General features: G+C 35.9%; 1 protein-coding gene across 3 annotated transcripts in view; it reads left to right on the forward strand.

The window, feature by feature from the left end:
* The window catches only part of Blm (BLM RecQ like helicase), a 103,068-nt gene that overhangs the window by 22,784 nt on the left and 54,060 nt on the right, over positions 1 to 26,224 (forward strand). For 2 of the 3 annotated variants that reach the window (XM_078051151.1, XM_005320165.4), the window contains exons 2-4: positions 17,399 to 17,500; positions 19,018 to 19,721; positions 21,731 to 21,893. In XM_078051151.1, the coding sequence (XP_077907277.1) occupies positions 17,403 to 17,500; positions 19,018 to 19,721; positions 21,731 to 21,893 (965 nt within the window). In that variant the 5' untranslated portion in view covers positions 17,399 to 17,402. The remainder of the gene's footprint in view (positions 1 to 17,398; positions 17,501 to 19,017; positions 19,722 to 21,730; positions 21,894 to 26,224) is intronic. The other variant, XM_078051150.1, reaches the window with a different exon arrangement.

The following is a 26,224-nucleotide window of genomic DNA, read 5'->3' on the forward strand; positions in this document are numbered from 1 at the left end:
CATTTTTTTTTTTTTAGAGAATATATGCTATGGTCAATAAGCATACAAAAAAATGCCAATTTTTACTGATCATTAGTGAATTGCAAATCAATCAGGAGATACAACCTCACAGCCATTAAAAACAAAGTCAGATGCAATAGTGCACACTTATAATCCCAGTATGTGCAAGCCTGAGGCAGGAGCATTGGAAGTTCAAAGTCAGCCTGAGCAAACTATTGAGACCTTATTTCACCAGGGATGTGGCTCAGTGCTATATACTAGCATGCACAAGTTCCTGAGTTCAATCCACAGTATCACAAACAAACAAAAAATCCAAAAAAGCAACCAGAAAATAATAAGTATTGCTAAGTATGTGGAAAAGTTGGAAGCCTTGTTTGCTATTGAAAGAATTGAAAAGAACTGAAAGCCAGATCTCAAAAAAACAAAACAAAAACTACTATACCCACGTTTATTATTATTCACAGTAGCCAAAGGTAGAAGCAACCCAGACATCCTTTGATAGATGAAAAGATAAATAAGATGTAATATTATTATACAATAGAATGTTACTGATCTTTAAAGGAGGGAAATTCTTTTTTTTTTTTTTGTACCAGGATTGACCTGGGGGTGCTTCACTACTGAGCTACATCCTAGTCCCACCACCTTTTTTGTGGATGGACACAATACCTTTATTTTATTTATTTATTTTTATGTAGTGCTGAGGATTGAACCCAGTACCTCACACATTCTAGGTGAGTACTCTACCACTGAGCCACAACTCCAGCCCCTAGCTGGAGTTTTATTTTTTATTTTGAGACAAGGTTTCACTAAGTTAGTTGCTTAGGGCCCTGCTAAATTGCTGAGGCTGGCTTTGAACTTGGGATCTTCCTGCCTCAGCCTCCTGAGCCACTGGAATTACAGGCGTCAGCCACCATGCCCAGCTTAAAAGGAGGGAAATTCTTACACTTGCCACAATATGGATGAACCTTGAAGATACTGTGCTAAGTAAAATAAGTCAGTTACAACAAGATAAATACTGTATGATTCCACTTATAAGAGGTGTCTAGAAAGTCTAACTCAGAAATTGAAAGTAGAATGATAGTTGCTAGGGGCTGAAAGGAGGTGGTAACGAGAACTACTTGTTTAATGGATATCGTTTCAGTGTCAAGAATGAAAAACTTCTGGGGTGAATATGAATATATGTAACACTTCAGACTTGGGCCTTTGAAAATGATAATGATGAGAAATCATGTGTTATGTGTATTTTACCACAATAAAAAAGGACTTGGGCAACCAGAAGAATGAGAAGTTATACCTCATTTATGTATGAAGTGTCAAAATGCATTCTACTTTCATGTATAACTAATTAGTACAAAAGGTGGGGGCCATCTTGAAGGAACTGTATTTCCACTGGCCAAATAGGATGTTTTGAGCATCAAAATACAGCTTTCCCTTAGTACCTATTGGGGATTGTAGTTGGATACTCCTTAGATTCCAAAATCCAAGGATGTCCAAATCTTTTATATAAAATGGCCTGGTCTCTCAGTGGCAAGCTGTTATTTTAATACTGGGAATGAACCCAGGGCTTCATTCATGCTGGGCAAGTGCTCTACCACTGAGCTGTTTTCCCAACCCAAGGTACAGATTTATGAGAATCTCAAAATTTCTCTATTTCTCGTTACTTCCAAAATAATAGCTTTATGGAGACATATTTCACATATCATAAAATTCACCCATTTTATGTGTACAGTTAAGTGTCTTTAGCCCAAAGAGAAACCCCACACCCTTTGCCATCTTCCCCAAATCCTCTCATCCTTCTGAACCCTAGGCAATCTTACTCTTTTTTCTGTCTCTGCAGATTTTCCCATTCTTGTTCATTCCACATAAATGAAATCGGAATCAATACATGACTCTTTGAGACTGTCTTCTTTCACTTAGCATAATGTTTTCAAGGTTAATTATCATTTTGTATTTATTAGTACTATATTCCTTCATATGATCAAATGACACATTATGTATACATACACATTTAATTTATTCACATCAGTTGAGGGCTATTTGCCTTGTTTTCACTTTTGGGTTATTATGCATAATGTTCCTGGGAACATTTGTGTATTTGTGTGAATATTTATGGTTTAGATCTGGAATGTCCCTCAAAGGCTCATGTGTTGAAGACTTGGGCCACAATGCAATAATCTTCAGAGGTAGGGATTAGGGAACTGATTGAATCATGAGGACTCTGATCTCATTGATGGATTGATATGTTTATGGGTTCATAATCAAATGGACTGTTGAGGTGGTAGAAACTTAAGGAGGTGGGACCTAGTTGGAGGAAGTAGCTCACCTCTTGTGCCCTGGAAGGTTATAGCTTGTCTCTCTCCTTGCTTCCTGGCTGCTATGAAGTAACCAGCTTTGTGCTGCTACACCATTCTGGCCATAATGTCCTGCTTAATCATAAGCCCATAGCAACAGGCCCAAATGGGCTAAACCTCCGAAACCATGGACAGAAAATAATTATATTAGTCAGGGTTCTTTAGACAAATAGAATCAAATATATATTAAAAGAGAATATATTAAATTGAGTCACATGATCAGAGGCTGTATAGTCCTACAATGGTGCCTATAACACTGGAGAGCAGTAGAAACCAGTAGTTGCTCAGTCTAAGAAGCTGGAAGCCTCAAAACCAGAGAGATTAATGATATAGTCCCAGTCCCAGACTGAAAGCCTAGAAGCTCCCTGGAAAGTTTCTGGTTTGAGTCCATGCTGAAGGGCTGAAGAAGTTGAAGTCTGATGTTCATAGGTAATGACAGCCATGAAAGATGCACCTATGCAAGAAGAATTGAGTTTGTTCCTGCTGGCAAACTTCCTCCTTTCATTTTTGTTCCATCCAGGTCCCCAGCTTATTGGACAGAGCTGCTCACATTCAGGGTGTGTCTTTCTTCTTCCATTTGCTGTCTCACATGCTAGTCATCTCTGGAAGCACCCTTGAAAACACCCAACATGGTGTTTTATTAATTTTCTAAGTATATTTCTCAATCTAATCAAGTTGACAATCAAGATTAACTGTTACAGGGCTGGGGATGTGGCTCAAGCGGTAGCGCGCTCGCCTGGTATGCGTGCAGCCCGGGTTCAATCCTCAGCACCACATACAAACAAAGATGTTGTGTCTGCCGAAAAACTAAAAAATAAATATTAAAAACTCTCTCTCTCTCTCTCTCTCTCTCTCTCTCTCTCTCTCTCTCTCTCTCTCTCTCTCTTAAAAAAAAAAAAAAAGATTAACTGTTACAGCTTGTCCCCTCCCCCCTTTTGTTTTTGGTGGGGTGCCGGGTATCAGGGATTGAACTTAGAGGCACTCGACCACTAAGCCACATCCCCAGCCCTATTTTGTATTTTAGAGACAGGATCTCACTGAATTGCTTAGTACCTTGCTTTTGCTGAGGCTGGCTTTGAACTTGCAATCCTCCTGCTTCAGCCTCCAGAGTCACTGGGCTTACAGGTATGCACACCCGTGCCCAGCTTGTATTCCATTCTTTTGAGTATATACTTAGGAGTGAAATTGCTCTGTCATATGGTAATCCTATATGTAGCCTCCTAGAGTACTACTCAACTTCACCAAACTGGCTGAACCATTTTATATTCACACCAGCAATGTGTAAGAGAGTTTTGATTTCTCCACATCTTCACTAACACTGTCTGATTTTGTTGTAGTTAAGTTTTTGTTTTTTTTTTTTAAGTTGTAGTTGGACACAATACCTTTATTTATTTTTATATGGTGCTGAGGATCCAACCCAAGGCCTCACACGCATGTGCTAGGCGACTACTCTACCGCTGAGCCACAACCCAGCCCCTGTAGTTAGTTTCTTAAAAAACAAAAGCTTCATTGAGATTGTTTATTTACCTTTTAAAAGTATACAGTTCAGCCAGTTACACTGGTGCATGCCTGTAATCCCAGTGACTCAGGAGGCTAAGATAGGAGGATCACAAGTTCAAGGCCAGCCTCAACAATTTAGCAAGACCCTAAGTAACTTAGTGAGACCCTGTCACTAATAATAAAAATAAAAAGGGCTGGGAAATGTTGCTCAGTGGTAAAGCACTCCTGGGTTTAATCAAGTGCCATTTAGCAGGGCTGGGGATGTAACTCAGTGGTAGAGCATTTGCCTAGCATGAATGAGACCCTGGGTTTGACACTCAGCACCATGAAGAAAAAGTGTACAATTCAGTATTTTTTGAGGGGACTACCAGGGATTGAACCCAGCGCTGGAACTGAGCCACATCCCTATCTCTATTTTTATATTTTATTAGAGACAGGGTCTCACTGGGTTGCTTAGGGCCTAGCAAAATTGCTGAGGCTGCCTTTGAACTTTCAATCCTCCTTCCTCAGCCTCCTCGGCAGCTAGGATTACAGGTATGAATCCTATACCTGGCTCTTCTTTTTTTTCTTGTACGAAGGATTGAACCCAAGGCCCCTCAACTACTGATCCATATCCCCAGCCTTTTTTTTTTTTTTTTTTTTTTTTTTTTTTTTTGAGACAAAGTTTTACTAAGTTTCTTAGGTCCTCACTAAGTTGTTGAGGCTGGCTTTGAACTTGTGATCCTCTTGCCTCGCCTTCCGCTGCTGGGATTACAGGTGTATGCTACCACGCCTGGCAATATCCTTATTTTTTATTTATTTGTTTACTTTTGTCCCAAGAATTGAACCCAGGGGCTTAACCCCTGAGTCACATGCCCAGCCTTTTTGAGGCCAGACCTCACTAAGTTGCTTAGGGCCTTGCTAAGTTGCTAAAGCTGGTCTTGAACTTTTGATCTTTTTGCCCTAGTCTCAAGTCAGTCACTGGGATTACAGGTATGCGCCACCAAGCCTGCCTTAATTTTTGAAGTAAATTTGAGGAGCATGCTGGGGATTCAACACAGGGCCTTACACATGCTAAGAACATGCTCTACCACTGAACTATTACCCCAGGTGAGAAATCAATATTTTGCCCAAATGTCACACATGAAATTTATGTCTCCTGCTTGGAATTTCTGAGCTTTCTTGAATCTGAGGACTTATGTATTTAATTAGTTCTGGAAAAGTCCCAGACATATTCTCCAATATTAATTCTGCCCTGTTTTTTCTGTGGAACTTTTGCTAGATTTATGTTAGACTTTCTTACTCTACCAAGTCTCTTCTCATATTTTCTGTTGTCTTTGTGTCTCTGCATATGTCTCAATTAAATCAGAGACTATAAAAGGTCTGAATTGTATTCTATTTGTAAGATAGCAATTTTGCCTGCTACAATTTTTTACACAGACAAGACACAAGACTTCTAGTCAGATATAGATAAAAATGCACCACAGTTTCACACATCACTTTCCCTTGCCCCAATTCCTACAAGGTTTTGTGATGAAGACTGAAGAATAGTGCAGATCCGGTCCAGTACAGAACAGGAGAGACTCTGAACTTCTATGGAGTTGCTGGTCCATCTGCATGCCCTCCCCTTCAGAGAGACTACACATTACTCTGGAATGGAGACAGATCTCTCCTGATTCTGAAGGGGAAGGTACTTTGATATTTCCTCTCTGAAATGTAAGGAAGACATGAGACATGAGAGGGCTTTGTCATTACTACTCAGGATGTCTTTGGGAATGCATGGCCCCAGATCTCTCTGGAGGGATTACTGTTATCTTCAGTTTTCAAGGTCATTTGCCACTAAACATGTCCTTTGCTCAGAAGTCTTGGACAACAATGTAGAAATGTGAGAAATCCACAAAGAGTGTTGTGGTTTGGATGCAAGGTTTCCTGCAAAAGCTCATTTATGATACAATGTAAGAAGAATGTTCAGAGGTGAAATTAGTAGATTATGAGAACTGTAAATAAATGGATTAATCCACTTGAATAGATTAACTGGTGGGAACTGTAGGCAGATAGTATATGGCTAGAGGAAGTAGGTCATTGGGGGCATGTCTTTGGGGTTTTTGTCCCTAGTGAGGGGAATGTTCACTCACTGTCTTTGCTTCCTGGCTGTCATGAACTGAACAGCTTCCCTCCCCCTCACCCTTCTGCCATGATGTTCTGCCTCATCTTGGGCCCAGAGCTATGGAGTTGGCTGGACATGGACTTAACCCCTGAAAGCCAAAATAAACTTTACCTCTCTTTTTTTTTTTTTTTTTTTGACACCAGGAATTGAACACAAGGACACTCAACCCCTGAGCCACATCCCCTTCCCTTTTTATTTTTATTTTGAGACAGGATCTTGCTAAGTTGCTAAAGCTGGCTTTGAACTTGCAATTCTCCTGCCTTAGACTTTGCTGCTGGGATTACAGGAGTGCATCACCATGTCCAGATCTAAATTGTTCTAGTTGAGGATTGGTCACAGCAATACAAAACTAACAAAAAGAGGATCCTGAATGCTTTCATGTGACTTTTCTGCTAGCTTACTGTCTTTTTAGCTTTGTGTAATCTGGTTACTCTATTAATTTTGGTTAGTTTTTAGCTTAGAAATTCTTTTGGCAAGGTAATTTTTTTTAATTTTAAATATTTTTTTTTTTTAGTTTTTGGTGGACACAACATCTTTTTTTAATACATTTTTTTAAATTTGTTTTAATTAGTTACACGTGACAGTACAATGATCTTGATATATCATACATTTGAAATCAAATGGGGTATAATTACTCCTTTTTCTGAGTATACAGGTTGCTGAATCACATTGGTCGTACAGTCATGTATATACATATAGCAATAGTAGTGTCTATTTTATTCTGCTATCCTTCCTATCCCTGGACACAACATCTTTATTTTATGTGGTGCTGAGGATCGAACCAGCGCCCTGGCATGCCAGGCGAGTGCATTACCGCTTGAGCCACATCCCCCGCCCCAATTTTTCCTATTTTTCTCTCTTGCATATTCTTCCTAGCTTGGCTTTCCTTCCTTTCTTCCTCTTCCCCACCCTGCTCTCTCTTTCTCACAATACGGAGGATTGAGCTCACGGACCCTTGACCATTAAGGTACACCCCTACTCACTACCCCACCCTTTTTTTGACACAAGGTCTTTTTTTGACACTAGGTTCCTGAGGCTGGCCTTTGCCTTTTATTTCTCTCATAATGTATACAGTTGCTTTATATTCTTACACCTCAAAGTATTTCTCTATGTTTACTAGTTCTTTCTCATTCCTGGTACCTTGTTTCCATGCATGCTTGGCTATGCACTGACCTTGAAAATTTTTTTGTGATAATTAATTAAGGCATAGGATAAAGGTATATTCCTCCAGAGACAGTTTTGCACTTGCCAAGTGCCTTGAGGTTAAACTCATTTTAATCTAAATTCATTGCTTGCTTGCTTTTTTTAATTGTGCAGGTGATGAAAATTGGTTTGAAAAGTTTTAGGAGTTTATGATTTCAGCATCTTCTGTAGTTAGTCCTTTAGGAACAAATAACTTTTTTTATTTTGTTTTCCTTCCTTCCTGGCCTTGAACTTAATCCTCCTATCTCAGCCTCCTAGATAGCTGGGATTATAGGTGTATACCACTGCACCTGACAGTAACTTTACTTTTTCTTCTAAATTCTTGGGAATGGAAGTGGGATTTGATTTTGGCCCCAAAGACATAGTTCTTTGGTATGCTGGTTTATATAGAAAGACTTCTCACAATAGGAAGGCTCTAACTTCGATTTCTGTCTATCCTTTTCCACCAAGGCTATCAAAATTGATGTTTAGGTTCTCAGGATTAGACAGATATCCTCAGAACAGAAGCAACTTCATGCTTACCTTACCTTCCTGGGTTCTCAATTTCATTGAGATTTTGTCCTGAGCATTTTTTATTTAAATTGTCAAAGATTTGATGTATTTAGGAATTTCTTCTTTTTTTTTTCTAGCAATAGTCTAAGGCAATGGTCAAAAAGCCTTTTCTATAAAGGATCAGATTATAAATATTTTAGGCTTTGCGTACCAGATAGTCTCTATTATAACTACTCACTTGTTATGCAGAAGCAACCATTGGCAGTATGTGAACAAATGCAAAACTACAAAATAGGTAGCAGTTCATATTTGATCTGTGAGTCATAGTTTGCACATTTCTGATCTAGGGTATATTGCTTACTTACTATCCTAAAGACATTCGTTAAATACTAATTCCTTTTCCTATTTTCTTCTTTCATTATCCATTATATTTTGGGGACTAGGTTTTTGTTTTTCTTTTTTTAAAGATATATAACATTCTTTTTTTAAAAAAAAATATATGTGTGTGTGTGTATATATATATATGTATATGTGTGTGTGTGTATATATATATATATGTGTGTGTGTGTGTGTGTATATGTGTGTGTGTGTGTGTGTGTGTGTGTGTGTGTGTGTGTATATATATATATATATATATTAGTTCCCATTCCAGTCTTATTTAGAATTTTTGTCTCTTGTTTTTGTCAAAGGAAAGGATATCAGATAAAAGTCAAACCATTTTTGTTGAGTTTTATGAAATATTCTTATGGCATTTTAATTGGAATTTTGTTGTTCCAGAAATTAATTCATGAAGAAATGTTATCTTTATGATATTTAGACCTTTCTTTCTTTTTCTTTTTGTAATATTGTTCTTTTTAGACATACATGACAGTGGAGTATATTTTGACATACAAACATGGAGTATATCTTATTCTAATTAGGATCCTAGTCTTGTAGTTGTACATGATGAAGACCTTTCATTTAAGAATATGAAATATTTCTCGGTTCACATCTTTATTTCTCTCAGTATTATTTGGTCACTTTCATTCAGTTATGAATGTCTTTTGTTAGGTTAATTACTACTTATTTAATATTTTTCTTTGCTATTGCTAGTTAAATGCCTTTAAAAAAATTGCATTTTCAAGTTAGTTATTATTACTTCATGAGAATGCATTTAGCTTTTGAGAATTTATATTTATCTTTTATTTCACTTTCCTGAAGTTTTAATTAGCCATTGTTATGACTGATTTTCTTTGGATTTTGTTGGTATATAATCAAGTTGTCCACATGTAATGATAATCTTGTCTTTCCTAGTATTTTCTTTTTTGAACATTTTTGCATTGGCAAGAATGCTCAATTTGATAGTGAAAATGAGAGAATAGTCTTGTTTCCAGTCTTGCCCCTGATTTTAATGAATTCACTCCCATTATAAAATATAAGATATTATATTGGTTCTTGATTTTAAATACTTCTGATTCTGTGTTTTGATGTGTTTGCTTAAAATGGTTTGATTTTTATCTGATATCCTTTCAAAAATGCATTGGTGATAGATACTGTATGATACTATATGTGCAAGAATTTTAAGAAGAGTAAAGCAACTCTAACTAGGAAAGAGCACCTGGAAGCCTGCTTTGGTGCTGGAACATTCTTTGCTTTGATTTAACTATTATTTATTCAGTTGTATATGTAAGTGAAACTATTGAGCCACACACTTAACTGCCTTTTACTGCAGGGACATTATATTTTTAAATCAGTCGACCTGATTGTATTGATTTTTTTTCATTAAACTATTGGATTGATACATTATTAGTGATTTCACTTAATGTATCAGCTTTTCATCTCTTGGATAAGCCATAATTGACCACAGATATAAAAACCTTGATATATTTTATATATTTTTAACATTGTTTTTTAATTCTCATTCAATAAATGTCAAAATGCAATTACAATAGCTAGTACAATTGAAAACTGTTATTGTAAGTGTATTATAGGGGAACTTTTCTTTATCAGACTCTTAATATTGCTTACTATCTTCCAAACACCATTCTTAGCACTTCATAAATATTAATTTATTTAATTTGTATAATAGTTATATAAGGTGGGTAGGCATTTTAGAGATGAGGAATAATGTTATGTTCAAGGACACTTAGCTAATGAGTGATAGATCCAGAATACAAACCCACATATTCTGCCTCAGAGCTCATGCTCATAACCACCATTACGCTACTGCCTAAATTGACAAGGAAGGAGGAGTAGAAATGAACTGTGAAGAGCATCTGAAAGAAGGCATGTGTTTCAAGAGGGTGATGTAGTCAGCTGCTTTGTGTGCCAGGAGGTTAGGACATATAGGAATTGAAAAAGTATGTTGAATTAATTAAAATGGAAATCATATTGACCCTATTCAGGATGTTAGAACTGTGATCAGGTTAAAGCCAGATTTATAATAGAAGAGTCATTGGGCTTAGAGAAATGGAGAGTGAAAGCCTCTCAAGAAGTTCAGCTGTGCAAGTGAAGAGAGATCAGTAAGTGTAGGAAACGTAAGGAGTCTTGTAGGTATTGTGTTTTCTTATTTCCCCTAAAGAGTCTCTCATATATATACAATCTAAAAGGAAAACTAGTTGAGAAAGAGGACTAATTATACAGAGTAAGAGTATTGAATGTAAGTAATAGATTACATTTTTTGAAAAGATGGGAGATCTGTATGGATCCTAAAGTTTCGGTAGAGAACTTGAGGTGGTCAGAGAGGGTAGGCTGGGTCCACATAAGGTGGTCTTGCCTGTTTGGCAGTTGGAAGATGAAGGAGTTCCATGTGTTGGTTTCTGCTTTCTCTGTGTCATAGAAGGGAAGTCATCTGCTAAGAGTGAGGAATCGGAAATTTTGAGAAAGTGGTTATAGAAAGAGAGAAAATAAGTGGATCAGAGAAACAGTTTTGCCAGGCAGAGCTGCAGGTTTCTTTGAGGTTGACAAGCAAGAATTCATGTTTTTTATTTTGTGTTAATGAAGCTTTAAGGTCAAGATCATGTTTATTTTATAGAATGAATTTTGGTACTTTTTTAAAAAATAATTTTTTAAAAAATTATTTTTAAATTCTTCTGTTTTGACAGTTCATTTTGTTTTGTCAATATTGATTTAAAAAATCTATTTAATTTAGATTTTAAAATCATTAATATACTATGGTATTTATGGTTCTGTTTTTCTTATATTTCATTTCTTTATATGTTACTTTCATCCTTTATATTTTATTTTACTATTTGCCATTTTATTATCTTTATCTTCTTCATCTTTTCTGCCATTTCTCTCAAAATTTTTTAAAATATATTTTTAGTTGTAGATGGACACAATACCTTTATTTTGTCTTATTTATTTTTATGTGGTGCTTAGGATCAAAATGTGGGCTGAGCCACAACACCAGCCCACATTTCTCTCAAATTTTGAATTGTTATTCTGTGCTCTAAGATCTGTAACTTATATAATTTATTCATTGCTTTCCTCTCCTTTGCCAGGAGAGGAAAAGGCCGAGGCAGGAAGACCACAAGTTGCAAGGCCAACCTGAGCAACTTTGTGAGAACCTGTCTCAATATAATAAATAAAAAGGGCTGGGGGTGTAGCTCAGTGGTTAGAGCACTTCAGATTCAATCCCCAGCACTGGGGGCTGGGGGCTGGGGAACAGGGAGAAAAAAGAATATGAATTAAAACCTATGTGGAAAAAAAACCCTCTGAAAGATCCTTGGAAAATGGGCTTGGAGACCATATGATATCCAATAATTAATACATTTTCTTTTCTTGTGGGGAAATAATGAGATAAATTTTGACAACAGTATGTCATACATAGTCTCCATTCATTCAAGTTTGTTTGTTTATTGTTTCAGGGGATTGAACACAGGGGACACTTAACTACTGAACCATATCCCCAGCCCTTTTTTGGGGGGAGGGGGGTTGTTTGTTTGTTTGTTTGTTTTGAGACAGGGTCTTGCTGAGTTGATGAGTCTGGCTTTGAACTTGCAATCCTCCTGGGACAGCCTTCCAGCTGTTGGGGTTACAGGCATGTGCCACCATGCTTGGCCCACCTGTATTGTTGTTGTTGTTGTTGCTGTTGCAGGGGATTAAATTTAGGAGCACTCAACCATTAAGCCACATCTCCAACACTATTTTATATCTTATTTAGAGACAGGGTCTCATTGAGTTGCTTAGCACCTGCTGTTGCTGAGGCTGGCTTTGAACTCGCAATCCTCCTGTCTCAGTCTCCTGGGTTGCTGGGATTACAGGCATGCACCCCCGCTCCTGGCCCATCACTATTTTTTATTTTATTTATTTATTTTATTTATCTTTTTTAGAGAGAAAGAGAATTTTTAAAAAATATTTATTTTTTAGTTTTTGGCGGACACAACATCTTTGTTTGTCTGTGGTGCTGAGGATCGAATCCGGGCCACACGCATGCCAGGCGAGCGCGCTACCACTTGAGCCACATCCCCAGCCCCAAAATAAAAGTCGTTTTATATCTTACTTTTTTTGTTATAATTATGTACTTCCTAGCAATAGTCCTTTTCCCATTAATATTATTACAATGTGTTTAATAGATCCAGTTAATTCAGATCATATGACTTTTTAAAATTTTAGGGCACTGTTACTATTTGAACAATTCTTTTTTTATATATTTATTTTTTTAGCTGTAGTTAGACATAATACCTTTATTTTTATTTTTAGGTAGTGCTGAGGATCGAACCCAGGGCTTTGCACGTGCTAGGCAAGCACTCTACCGCTAAGCCACAACCCCAGCCCTGAACAATTCTTAATAGCCAGTTTTAAAGATAACATTTGAAACCTACTATAACTAATGACTAAAGTCATTTTTATCGCCTTTAAATTCCATAAAGATATTTCTCTTGAAAGTTGCCTGGGCCTTTTTTTCCTGGTAGTCTTCTGTTGTTGTTTTGGTTTTGGTTTTTGATAATAGGGATTGAACCCAGGGGTGCTTTACTTCTGAGTTACATCCCCAGCACTTTTTTATTTTGAGATGGATCTTGATAAATTGCTGAGGCTGGCCTCAAACTTGTGATCCTTCTGCCTCAGCCTCCTTACTGGGATTGCAGGGGTGTGCCACCACACTGCACTTTCTGATTATCTTTGTGTTAGACTTCTGTGTGTCTCTGTGACCAAAATGCCTGACAAGAACAACTTAAATGAGTAAAAATTTATTGTGGTTCATGGTTCAAGAGGTTTAGTCTGTGGTTGGTCAGCCCATTAAGTTGAACTTCATGGCAGAAAGGTGTGACCGGTGTGACTGAGAAAAGCTGCTCAGCTTGTGGCAGCCAGGAAGCAGAGAAGGGAGTGAGGGAAGGAAGGGAGGGAGAGAAAGTAAGAGAGAGATGGGGGAAAGGAGAGGAAAGGGCTTGGGACAGGGGTTGTCCAAGGCATACTAGTGGATTAATCCAGCGATTTGAATTGGTTCACTGATAAGGCCAGAGCCCTAATGATTGCCTAAAAACCCAACCTCTGAACCTTGTTGCATCAGGGATCATGCTTTCAAAACATGAACTTTTGATTGGGAGGACATTCCAGATCCAAACCATAACAATCCTATAAATGTTCTCTGTATTGCTCAGAAGTAGAAGTAATTCTGTTTGTTACTTTTATTCTGATTTTTTTCCTGCTTATAACTTATTGTAGGATTTAATTTTTTTTTTTTTAGTTCAATGTCATAAGACTATCTCTTATTATCTTAATGTAGTTGTTAAATGTAGGTCCTCTCAACTTCTGGCCTAAGTTCTTTTTATTAATTCAAGACATTGTTCAAACAGAACTCCTTTAATCATTTATTCTTTGCCATTGGTTTCTTTTACTACTCCAAGAAGTCTTTTGCTGTGTGTGTGTGTGTGTTGTGTGTGTATTTAAATTCAAGCTCTGGATGATCTTTCTTTCATCCCATCTTTTATTGATTTTTTTTTTAATGTATGGATATATTTTTTTAGCTTGGTTTGTTTTACTCATTATAGGGTTTGTATTGTTTAATCAGCTTTTTGCTTATTTATATTCTATTACAATGGCATAACTTCTATATGTAAAGGAAAATTTTAATCATTTTCCAAGTTGTACTTATGATTCTTGTGTTGAGTTTAATTCAGATTTATTTGTTTTCAGTTAATTTTTCTCCTTTAATTTTATCATTGATTTTTATGTTTGAGGTGAAAAGCTTTTATATGTTTCAAATAATTTTATTTATATTTTCATAGAATATGTAACCTGGACATACTCTATTGCAAAATTTGACCAGTGAGATTACATCAAACTAAAAAGTTTCTATACAATAAAGGAAATAATCAACAGAATGAAGATACAACATACTCGGCCAACTTCATGAAAGCATTCTCACTGAAGGTTTCAGTAGGGAAATGCTATTTTTCACTACCATGACTTTAATTAGGACTTTGACTGGAGTAATGACCAAAAAGTAGTGCATTATAAAACTTGGGAAAGGTACTCCTAGGATTAAGGTATAGTAATGAGATAATTAATAAGCTGTTATATTACTGGGATGAGTAAATATACATGTAAAATCATGCTATGATATAATGTAGAGAATCTCTACTATTATAATACTATGGCTGACTTTGATCTGAAAATAATTAAGATATAGAAGGAATGTAGAAAACAGTAAGTAATGATGCCATGGACCATTTTGTTCTGCTTAGTGTCTTGAGGCTCAATGTATTTATTTGTATCTCTGCATGTTTGTCAGCAGTGCTTGGCTGATGTTGAAATTCTGAGAGGGCTGTAGTCTGGGAAAGACTTTCACATTGGACGGGACTCTAGAGAGAGCATGCTTCAATAAAAGATCAGTGTTTTTAAGATGGGGAGGGGAGTTGGGCACAGTTTTGTGTACCTATAATCACAGTTACTCAGAAGTTTCAGTTGGGAGGATTATTTGAGCCTAGGAATTAAAGTCCAGCCTGGAAACATAGCAAGTCACTACCTTTTGGGACACGGAGGTGTACAAAAAAGTGTTAGACCTCATGAATGAATTCACTAAAGTCACAGGATTTAAATAGTAGTTTTTTAAAATATATACCAATAACAAAATTGCTGATAAAGAAATAAAGAAAGCAGTCCCATTCGTAAGTGCTCACACATATGCACAGGAGTAAATTTTATCAAGGACGTTAATAATCTCTATATTGAAAATTACAGAACACTTTAGAAAGAAATTTTGAGAACACCGAAAACTGGAAAAACATCCCATGTTCATATTATATACTTAATATTGTTTAAATGTCCATACTGTTCAAAGTGATGAATAGATTCAGTGTAATACCTAGTAAAATACCAAGGGCATTCTTTACAGAGCTAGGAAAAAAGAGGAGGGAGTCACAAAATTCATATGGAATCACAAAAGACCTTAAATACCCACAGCAACTACAAATAAAAAATAAATATTAAAAAAAAAGAACCTAGAAATTTACACACTTACTGATCAGCCAACTGATTTTTGACAAAGGTAGCAAGCGTATATATTGGAAAAAAAGAGTCTCTGCAATAAATGGTGCTGGAAAAAAACAGAAATGGTACTGGGGAAACTGAATAGCCACTTAGAGAAGAAAGAAATTAAATCTATTCCTTATCGTGTATGAAAATTAACTCAAATTGGATCAAAGACTTATATTTAAGACCTGAAACTTTGAAACTATTAGAAGAAAATATAGGAAAAACATTTCAGAACATTGGTGTGGGCAAAGATTTTTTTGGATATGACCCCCAAAAGCATAGTCAACAAAAGCAAAATTTGATCAGTGAGATTACATCAAACTAAAAAGTTTCTGTGCAACAAAGGAAATAATCAACAGAGTGAAGATACAACATACAGAATGGGAGAAAATATTTGCAAACTATGTGTCTAATATGGGATTAATTTTCAGGATATATAAAGAGCTTAACAGCAAAGAAGGACAAATATTCCCATTTTAAAATGGGCAAATCACCTAAACATACATTTTTCAAAAGAGGATATACAAATGGCCAACAAATGTCACCCTTTTCATAGGTGGGCTTCTAGAATGGTGGAGTGAGGACCTTGGGGTATGCATGTAGAGTTCGGTGGCACATGCTTGTAATCCCAGCATCTTGGGAGGCTGAGACTGGAGGATTATGAGTTCAAAGCCAGCCTCAGCAAAAGTGAGGAACTAATAAGCAACTCAGTGACACCCTGTATCTAAATAAAATACAAAATAGGACTGGATATGTGACTCAATGGTCCAGTGCCTCTGAGTTCAATCCCCGTAACCCCCACCCCCTAGAAAAACAATATTGAATGTATTTGATAATTGATGCATCTGGGTGATAGGTATGTAGGGATTCATAATACTCTCCTGTCTACTTTTTAAAATTTTTAGTAATAACTTCATTGAGATATAATTCACATACCAAGCTGAATTATTCAGTGATTATTAAATAATTAGCTATATTACCTAAAACATCTTGAAGAAACAGTAGAAGAAATAATTCTTTCCTCTGGAGAAGTTAGGAGGAAATCTATACCATAGTCATCCAACTCAATATGTGAGATTTCTCAAGTGAGTATTCAGTTTCTAAATTTTTCTTCTCACTACCATGGCAATTAAAACAGTTAATAAACATTGTTATTTATTTTTGGAAGTTGATACTAATGTATACATTTATAGGGTACAGTGATATTTGGATAAATATATACAGTGTACAATGATCAAACAGGGTAATTATAATTAGCATGTCCATCACCTTGAACATTTATCATTTCTTCGTAAACATTGGTTATTTTAATAATTAATGAGTAAAATGCAATTTTTGTAAAACTTCATATTCCCATTAATGTCATCTAGTAGTGTTTAATCCTTTTTCCTAAGATACATGGCATAAAAATAAAAGTAGATCTCTGGTAAAAATAGAGTGGGAAGGGCGAGGGTTTAACTCAATTTTAGAGTACTTGCCTAGGCCCTGGGGAAGGAAGGAATTGAGGGAGGGAAAGAAAGAAGAGAAAAATAAGAGTGGGAAAAAGGATTATAACTATCAGTTAAAATTAAAATGTCTTCCTATGCATAGATTACAACCCTTCCTTCCTTCCTCTCTTTCTTTCATCTGGGGTTTAAACCCTGGGTGCTTTACCACAGAGCCACATCTCTAGCCTTTTTAATTTTTTATTTTGAGACAGGGTCTCACTGAGTTGCTTAGGGCCTTGCTAAGTTGCTGAGGTTGGCCTCAACCTTGTGATCCTCCTGCCTCAGAGGGATACAGGTATACACCAGAACACCCAGCTAGCTCGAGTAATTTTAAGGTGCCTTGAGCTGTACATTATCTTGGGAAATAATAGCTCAGTACCACTACAGTTTGTTACACAAGAATGGAAATATGCTTTTAGGAGTATTTTTTCAGGTTGAAACCAGGTGATTATAAAGCACAGTATCTTGCTGGTAAACTCATTGGTGGTGGAGTTTAAATATCTAGTGTGCTTATTTTAGTGTGTATGGAGGAAAAGAGGGGGAAATAGGTCATTTTCTTTTTCAGGTTGATTAAAGATTATATATTTCAAATGTCACCAAATGTAAATATCAAAACATTGTTGACCAAAAAAAAAAAAAGTCATTACTCTGGGTATAGGTGGGAACAATGCCTTTTTGAATCAAGGCATTCCTCTTGATAAATATCATGATTAATGTAAAATTCCTAACTTCACTGACATTTTTTCCCCCTCACCATTTAGGATCATGGCTGCTGTCCCTCTAAATAATCTACAGGAGCAACTAGAGCGTCACTCAGCTAGAAAACTTAATAGTAAATTAAGTCTTTCAAAACCTAAGTCTTCGTAAGTATGTTGGTTATTTTTCTGTCATAGGCACTAATTCATTGTGTCTTTTTTTTTTTAATTGGTTACACATGACAGTACAATGATCTTGACAATTCATACATTTGAATCAAATGGGATATAATTTCTCACTTTTCTGATTGTACAGATTGCAGAATCACATTGGTCATACAGTCACCTATATACATACAGCAATAATAATATCTATTTTATTCTGCTGTCCTTCCTATCCCCCCTTCCCTCATCGAGTCTTAACAAGTAAGATCTCGTTTTTCAATTTTTTTTAAGAATTCTTTTTTTAGTTATAGATGGACACAATACCTTTATTTTGTTTATTTATTTATTTATTTTGTTATATATTTATTTATTTGGTGCTAAGGATCAAATCCAGTGCCTAATACATGCTAGGCTAGTGCTCTACCACTAAGCTACAACTCTAGCACTTCAATTTCTTTTTTTTTTTTTTAATATTTATTTTTTAGCTTTAGGTGGACACAATATCTTTATTTTATACTTATGTGGTACTGAGAATCGAACCCAGTGCCTCGTGCATGCTAGGGGAGCACTCTACCACTGAGCCACAACCCCAGCCTCAATTTCTTAATTGTGCATATGAGGAAATGAAACTGAGAGGTTTAATGATTTTTCCATTTTGCAAATTAATGGTAGCATTTATTTACCAGCATCAAGTAATAATTGTGCAGCACCTTTACAGAGTTCCTGGTACATTATACTTTTCCAGTAAAGAAATAATGAATTTTTTGTGTGAATTTGTGATAGGTATATATAATATTTTAATATAATTTCTTTTCCTTTCCAAAAGAATGTATAATGAAACTACAGGTCTTCAGTTTTGTAAGCTATAATCTACACTCCTAATGATAACTAACAATAATTTGTATTATGTATATACTGTGCCTTTACCATTTTCAGACACTGTTCTAGGTGCTTGGCTTTAAAGTCACTACAGATTTTCATGCCATTAAACCTAGCAGATATTCGGGATTCCTGCCTCCTTTATTTCTCCTTCAGATCTCATCAGAGCTAGTAATTTATAATTCTTTTTCCCTCAAAATTTTTATCAGAGTAGCAAAAGGTAGCTACGTTTGGTTCTCTTTACACAAATGTTATTCCTTCCTTTTGGAGGTGCTAGGATTAGTAGACCAAGAATAGAGCGTGGAAATGGCCTGGGGACTCTCAAAATCAAATAATTAGCCCCTGAATGAGAAGAATCAGAGCATACGAATTATAACTTGTTGTCTAATAAATTTTAAAATTACAGAGGGAAATAAATTTTTTGCCTACTTGTAATGCAGTTAGTATAACTTGTCATGAATTAGTAAAAAAAAAAAAAAATAGACTATTGTAGTGTGAGTGGGTTTGTTAAAATGAATTCATCTGGGGGTTGGGGGTGTAGCTTAGTTGTAGAAAGCCTGCTAGCATACAAGAAGCCCTGGTTCAGTCCCCAGCACTAACCAATGAATTTATCTAATCCGTTTTTTTCCATTATTTTTCAGGGGTTTTACTTTTAAGAAGAAATTGTCTTCAGATAATGATGCATCTGTAGCTTCTGTAACTAGCGTGTCCGTAGCAAAAACACCTGTTTTAAGTGATAAAGATGTGAATGTGTCAGAGGCCTTTTCCTTCAATGAGTCTCTGTCCCACAACCCAAATCAGCAGACCACGATCAATGACTTCTTTAAAAATGTTCCAGCAGGACAGCAAACCAAGGCTACCAGTTCAAAATCATTATTGCCTAATATGTTGCAGATTCCACAGGAAGTTTTATGTACTACCCAAAACACACCAGCAATAAAGACCCCCTGCAATGCTGTTTTCAAGAAATTAGAATTTAGTTCTTCACCAGATTCTTTCAGCGTTATGAATGATTGGGATGATATGGATGACTTTGATACTTCAAAAACATTTTCTACACCACCCGAAAATCACTTTGTTAGAGTAAGCACTGCTCAGAAATCAAAAAAAGCTAAGAGAAACTTTATAAAACCACAGCCTCATAAAACAAATACAGTAAAAACTGATTTGACTCCCTCATCCTCTGAAAACCAGCAAATTGATTCGGCTAAGGACCAGAAGGATGACTCGGAATGGTTAAGTAGTGGTGTGATCTGCATCGATGATGACCCTGTTTCTGAAACGCTTATAAATGACAATACTCAGGAAAGTTACTCTTTGAAAACTCATTTGGGAGATGAAAGAGGTAAAAGTTCTTTTATCAATTTATACTTACGTTGACTTTTTTTTTTTTTTTTTTTTTTTTTTAATTTAAAGCTAAGCATTGGGGAGGCTGGGGTTGTGGCCCAGCTATAAAGTGCTCACCTAACACATGTAAGGCCCTGGGTTTGGTCCTCAGCACCGTATAAAAATAAATAAATAAAATAAAAGTATTGTGTTCAACTACAACTAAAAAATAAACATTTTTTTTTTTTTTTTTTTAAATCTAAGCGTTGGGAATAGTAGTAAGAATAGATAGAGCTTTTATCCGTAAGGACTTTAGGACCTAGTGAGATGCTTGTTGAATAATCTATTGGCTACATTCTTGAGTTAGGACATACTGATTAATTAGAAAGTTTTATTCTGCTAATATGATTTTCATATTAACACTATCGACAGGTCTGTGATTTTATATATGAAGAAAATAAGGTCCACCAAGGTTAAAATGGCTAGTTACTGATAGAACTGGAAAGTGAGATTAAGCCTTCCTACAGATATAATTCCTTAGGGCTTATTACCATAAATTATACACCAAATATTGATGTATAATATGATCTAAGCATGCTACTGAAGTATAGCCAGGCCCATTTAATGACAATATATTCTAAGAAATGTGATATTAGACCATTTCACTGTTATGCAAACATCACAGAGGATGCTTCCATAAACCCAAGGTACAGCCTTCTACACACCTAGATGTAGCCTGTGGCTCCTAGGCACAAATATGTACAGCATGCTACTGGACTGACTACTATAGATAATTGTAACTACAGTGCTAAATATCTATGTATCTAAAAATATATAAAATATAGAAAATGTTATAAAATATGATCTAGAAGATTTAAAGAAAAAAAAGCAGGTATTATATAGAACACTTAATGAATGAGGCTTATAAGCCTGACAATGCTCTGGGTGAGTCACTAAGTGGCTAGTGATTATAAAGGCTTGGGACATTATAGTATCATTGACAAACAATCAAATACATCAAATATAATGCATCATTACTATCATTACATCAAATATAATGCATAGTACTCATCGTCATAAACATATGAGTAATAAGTTGCACCGTTACACAATATATCCCATTTTAATCTTACAGGACCACCATCCTGTATGTGGTCTGTTGTTGTTCAAAACATCATGTGATATGTGGCTATATTATAAATTATGTTCAAAGTATTTTCTGGATAGGTCTTAGTTATTTGATGTCCAAAATGTCCTAAGATTAACCACCATGTGGAAGTAAGCCACCTTATGATATGGTTATAAATATTAGACTTTTAAAAATAACTTTTTAAAGAGAAAGGTCCTGCTATGTTGCCCAGACTGACCCCAAAACTCCTAGACTTAACTCTTCTGTCTTAGCCTCCCTAGTAGCTAGAGCTACTGATATACCATTCCCCAAGAGTAAAAAATTTTTTATATCAATCTCATCAAGGTTGCTGTAGGGTAAGAGAGAACTGAAAAGTAATAATAAGTAAAACAAAAGAGAATAAGTATCTTTTAGATTCAACTACATATCACATTAGTGCTCTCTAGTTTACCTATCACAAAGTGTTTGAACACTTTCTGAAAAAGTGTTTTTACGAAAGCTCTGTGGTAAAGTAGAGGCAGTTTATCTATAAAGGCAACAGTGTTTGAGCTATTAGACTTTTCACTGCACATTATCCTTATTTAAATATGAGTGAAAAATAGAAACATGACAATGTTGATACTAAGCATGGCTTTCAAAATTTAACTGGAGATAGGCATGGAAATCCCTAAGCAAATCTTCAGCCTCAATCCAGCATTCATTGGACTTAATCCAGTGACTCACTAATTATTTATGAAGAAATAAGCAAATATTCCCGTGTGAAAGGAGAGGACTCCTGTACAGAGTGGTGTGATTATTTATGACTTGCCCAAAGCATTCACTTGTAAGTGCTCATGCCCAGTTCTTTCTGTCTCATTAATTATTAAAATAGCCTATGTTTATTAACTGTTCTACCTTAGGTAACGGTGAAAAGAAGAAAAATGTAGAAGAAGTTGAATTACTTTCAACTGAGAAGCTTCCACATATTGATTTTGATGATGATGACTATGACATAGATTTTGTTCCACCTTCTCCAGAAGAAGAAATTATTTCTGGTGCTTCTTCCTCTTTGAAAAGCTTTAGGTAAACTAACTAATGATCAGAAACATTGTTTTTTTCTGGATGCTTTATTATCATTATTACATAAATGTATTTTTTGTTACTTGAGATCAAAGGGAGAGAGAGAGATCCAGGATTGTACAGAGCATGACAGAAGCATTATCAAGGGCAGCAGCAGGACCAGTGGATCCCTACCATTTGAGTTAAAGGGGGCTCATATTGTGGTCAGGACAAACATGACTTTCAGCCAACTTGCAATGTGCTTGATTTATCTCAAGCTAAGATCAAAGAAGTGGGCACAGGGCTGGGTAGGTCAGTGGTAGAGTGCTTGCCTACCACATGTGAGTCACTGGTTTCGATCCTCAGCACCACATAAAAAATAAAGGTATTGTGTCCATCTACAACTGAAAAATATTTAAAAAAGAGGAGGTTGGGGACATTCCTGACACTGATGGTACCAGTGTCCTGTGGTAAAGCTATACATATCACTCTGGTGGTTTTGTTGATTTATAGTGTGCTGGAAAAGTACCTGGGGAAATAGATCAGGGTTACTAAGCTACACATATCACTCTGGTGGTTTTGTTGATTTATAGTGTGCTGGAAAAGTACATGGGGAGATAGGGTTACTAAGGAGCACTCAGGGACAACAGGACTCAGAAGGCTAAAGCCATGTCAAACTAAATCTACATCTTCCTTCTCTCCCCTCCAGCCAGAGACATTTGCTATTATCTGGAGATATTTTGGAGAGGTGGTGCTGCTGCTATCTAGTGGGTAGAGACCAGGATACCTAGCATTTTGTGAGTCGCTGGGTTCAGTTCTCAGAACCACATATAAATAAATAAAATAAAGGTCCATTGACATTAAAAAAATATTTTTTAAAAAAGGTAGGCACAGTACCACACATCTGTAATCCCAGCAACTAAAGAGGCTGAGGCAGGAGGATCACAAGTTTGAGGCCAGACTCAGCAACTTAACAAGACCCTGTTTAAAAAAAAAAAGGGGGGATATAACTCAGTGGTAAAGCACCACTGAATTTATTACTATACCTCAAGAAAAAGGAAAAAATTAAAAAGTAGAACTGAAAGAATTTGGGTTTGGACATGAAGAATAAGAGAAAGTAAGACCAAATGTGATTTTAAGAACTGGGTGCCTTGGCACATACTGGTAATCCCACCTACCCAAGAGGATCATAAATACAAGGCCAAGGGGCTGGGAATGTGGCTCAGGCGGTAGCGCGCTCGTCTGGCGTGCGTGCGGCCCGGGTTCGATCCTCAGCACTACATACCAACAAAAATGTTGTGTCCGCCAAGAACTAAGAAATAAATATTTTTAAAAAATCATCTCTCTCTCCCCCCCCCACTCTCTCTTTAAAATAAATAAATAAATAAATACAAGGCCAAAGCATCAGAAAATCTCCATTTAAGTTATTTGTAGTCTTTTGGTGGGAAGTGGGTACTGAGGATTGAATCCAGGGGTACGCTACCACTGAGCTGTATCCCCAGTCCTTCTTTTTTTTTTAGAACTTTTCTTCAAAGCACCTTTATTCTATTTATTTATTTTTATGTGGTGCTGAGAATCAAATCCAGAGTCTTACACGTGTTAGATAAGTGCTCTACCACTGAGCTACAACCCTAGCTCCCCAGTCCTTTTTATTTTTTTATTTTGAAGCAGGCTATCACTAAATTGCCAGGGCAGGCCTTAAATTTTTTTTTTTTTCTTTGTAAGGTGTAGGTGGACACAACACAATGCCTTTATTTTTATGTGGTGCTGAAGATTTAACCCGGGTCCCAGCCGTGCTAGGCGAGCGCTTTACCACTGAGCCACAATCCCAGCCCCCTGGCCTTAAATTTGTGATCCTCCTGTCTTAGCCTCATCGCTGGGATTTTAGGTGTACAGCACCTTGCCCAGCAATTAGTACTGTTCTTAAAATGTCAAGTCTCATTCTCACTTATTATATGGAACCTCCAAAAATATTTTATGTAGTTTGTTTGCTTTTAATTTTGTGTCAGGGCCTTGATAAATTGCTGAGGCTGGCCTGGAACTTGTAATCCTCCTGCCTCAGCCTCCTAAGAGGCTGGGATTACAGGTATATGTTTGTATGTATGTAATCTGGCTATGCAGTTGATTTTGACATGAGAACTATATTCCAAAAAAATATATTTCTGAACTCCTGGACTGAAATGACACAAATATTGCATTATTTAAGAATGAGTCAGCATATAATATATTGCTTTCTTTATCCTATAAGAGAGAATTGATCATTGTATTTGTCATTCACTGAATTTTAACAAATTAGTGACACAATTGCTCAGTAGCATAAATTACTAATTAACATTATTACCAACTTGCTCCAATTGAAATCTCAGTCCATTTGAGTAGTGGAGTATGTATATACCATATCATTTAATCAATATTTTGGTGAGAAAAAGATCCCTGTAGTATATCATCTTAGTTAGGAAAGGAATGAGATGTTTTATGTATGACCTAGGTTAGTTCTCCTGGTTTGTCTTTAATAGATGTGTTGGGATGTTTGAAGAGGAGGGAGAGATTTAAGTATGGTTACCATTTGATGACAAAACTAAAGAATCCGGGGTTGGGGATGTGGCTCAAGCGGTAGCGTGCTCGCCTGGCATGCGTGTGGCCCGGGTTCGATCCTCAGCACCACATACCAACAAAGATGTTGTGTCCGCCGAGAACTAAAAAATAAATATTAAAAATTCTCTAAAGAAAAAAAAAAAAACTAAAGAATCCTAAGAACTTCCCTCCTCTTTTCCTTTCTGATAAAAATTCATACAGAGTATAGACAGTTACAAAACTGAGCAAAAATTCACATCGTATTAAAACTCAAGTCATTAAAAGGACTAAAAATATGTAGCAATATGGAATATGCTTTAAAATAATCTTTTTACAACTTTTTAAAGTTTAAAAAACTTAAACTTTATTTTTTAAAAGCATATTTCATATTGCTACATATTTTTAGTCCTTTTAATGACTTTGTAATTTATTGAGTTGTAATGCTATAAATAGCTTCATCAAGACTTTTTAACAATTGGAAAATGACTATTTGCAAGGTTGATTGTCTCCACATTTTCCATTGTAACCTAGTATACATATTTGTATATTTTGTAAAACTGAAATAGAATTTCCTCAAATGATACTTTAGGTACAGTATACATTTAAATTTTATGTGCATTCTTTTTTTCCCTCTTTCATTTTTTAATGCTGATTATAACCTGAATTTTGAAGTTGAATGGACAGTGTGTAACAGTATAGAGGATCATGTATTATCTCCTCTATTTCAAAACCTCTTTAGCTAGCCCTCAAAATTCTTTATCTTCTGACCTCAAATTACCTTTTCTCAGCTGTGGTTTTTTTGTTTGTTTTCTTTTTTTTTTTTATATTTTTTTTAGTTATTTATATGTGGTACTGAGGATCAAACCCAGGGCCTCACACATGCTAGTTGAGCATTCTACCACTGAGCCACAACTCCAATTCTGTTTATTTTCTTTTAAAGAGATGTGGTCTTACTATGTTGCCCAGGCTGACCTTTAATTCCTGAACTCAAGTAATCCTCTTGCCCATACTCTTAGAATGTCTGGGACTGCAAGCATGTTTTATCTCCAATTATGCTGTTGTAATAACCCAGAGTTCCAGTGAGACTAATGAGTCAGGCCAATAAGAAGGAACTGCTAAAAATATGATCTTTTTTGTTATATATTTTTATTTGAAAAGTCATATAAAAAGTTATTCATCACTGTTTTGATTTCGTTAGAAAATTGCATTTTGAAATCCTGCTTTAGGAAAATACAGTTGATTCATGGATAGTCTGAAGTTTGGCTCAGATCCCATCTCCTCAACAAAAACTTCTCAAACTCCAAAAAATGTTAACTTTCCTTGGGTTTCCACAGTATCCTCTTCTTAACACTCAGTTCTAATTTATTTTGTTATTTTTCTATCCCATTAGACTGATGCTTATAGTTGATATATTTTTGGATATTCTATGTGAAATAATTATATATATAAAAACAGATACATACATATTGGCATTATATAAGAAGTCCAGATAAAGTGCTTTGGAATCTCAGAAGAGAGAAATGTTAGTAACCACTTGATGGAGAAAACAGAAGTAACACTTGGGCTGGACCTATGAGAACAGATATTACTAGATATAAAGAGTTTACTGGGCTCAGGTTGGGGCTCATTGGTAGCGCACTTGCCTAGCACACGTGAGGCACTGGGTTCAATTCTCAGCACCACATACAAACAAATAAAAAAAATAAAGGTTTATCAACAATTAAAAAATATTTTAGAAAAAAATGTTTACCATGGCAGGTTTTTTTTTTTTTTTAATTGAG

The sequence above is a fragment of the Ictidomys tridecemlineatus genome, chromosome 5 (genome assembly GCF_052094955.1).
Source record: "Ictidomys tridecemlineatus isolate mIctTri1 chromosome 5, mIctTri1.hap1, whole genome shotgun sequence".
Taxonomy (NCBI): Eukaryota; Metazoa; Chordata; class Mammalia; order Rodentia; family Sciuridae; genus Ictidomys; species Ictidomys tridecemlineatus.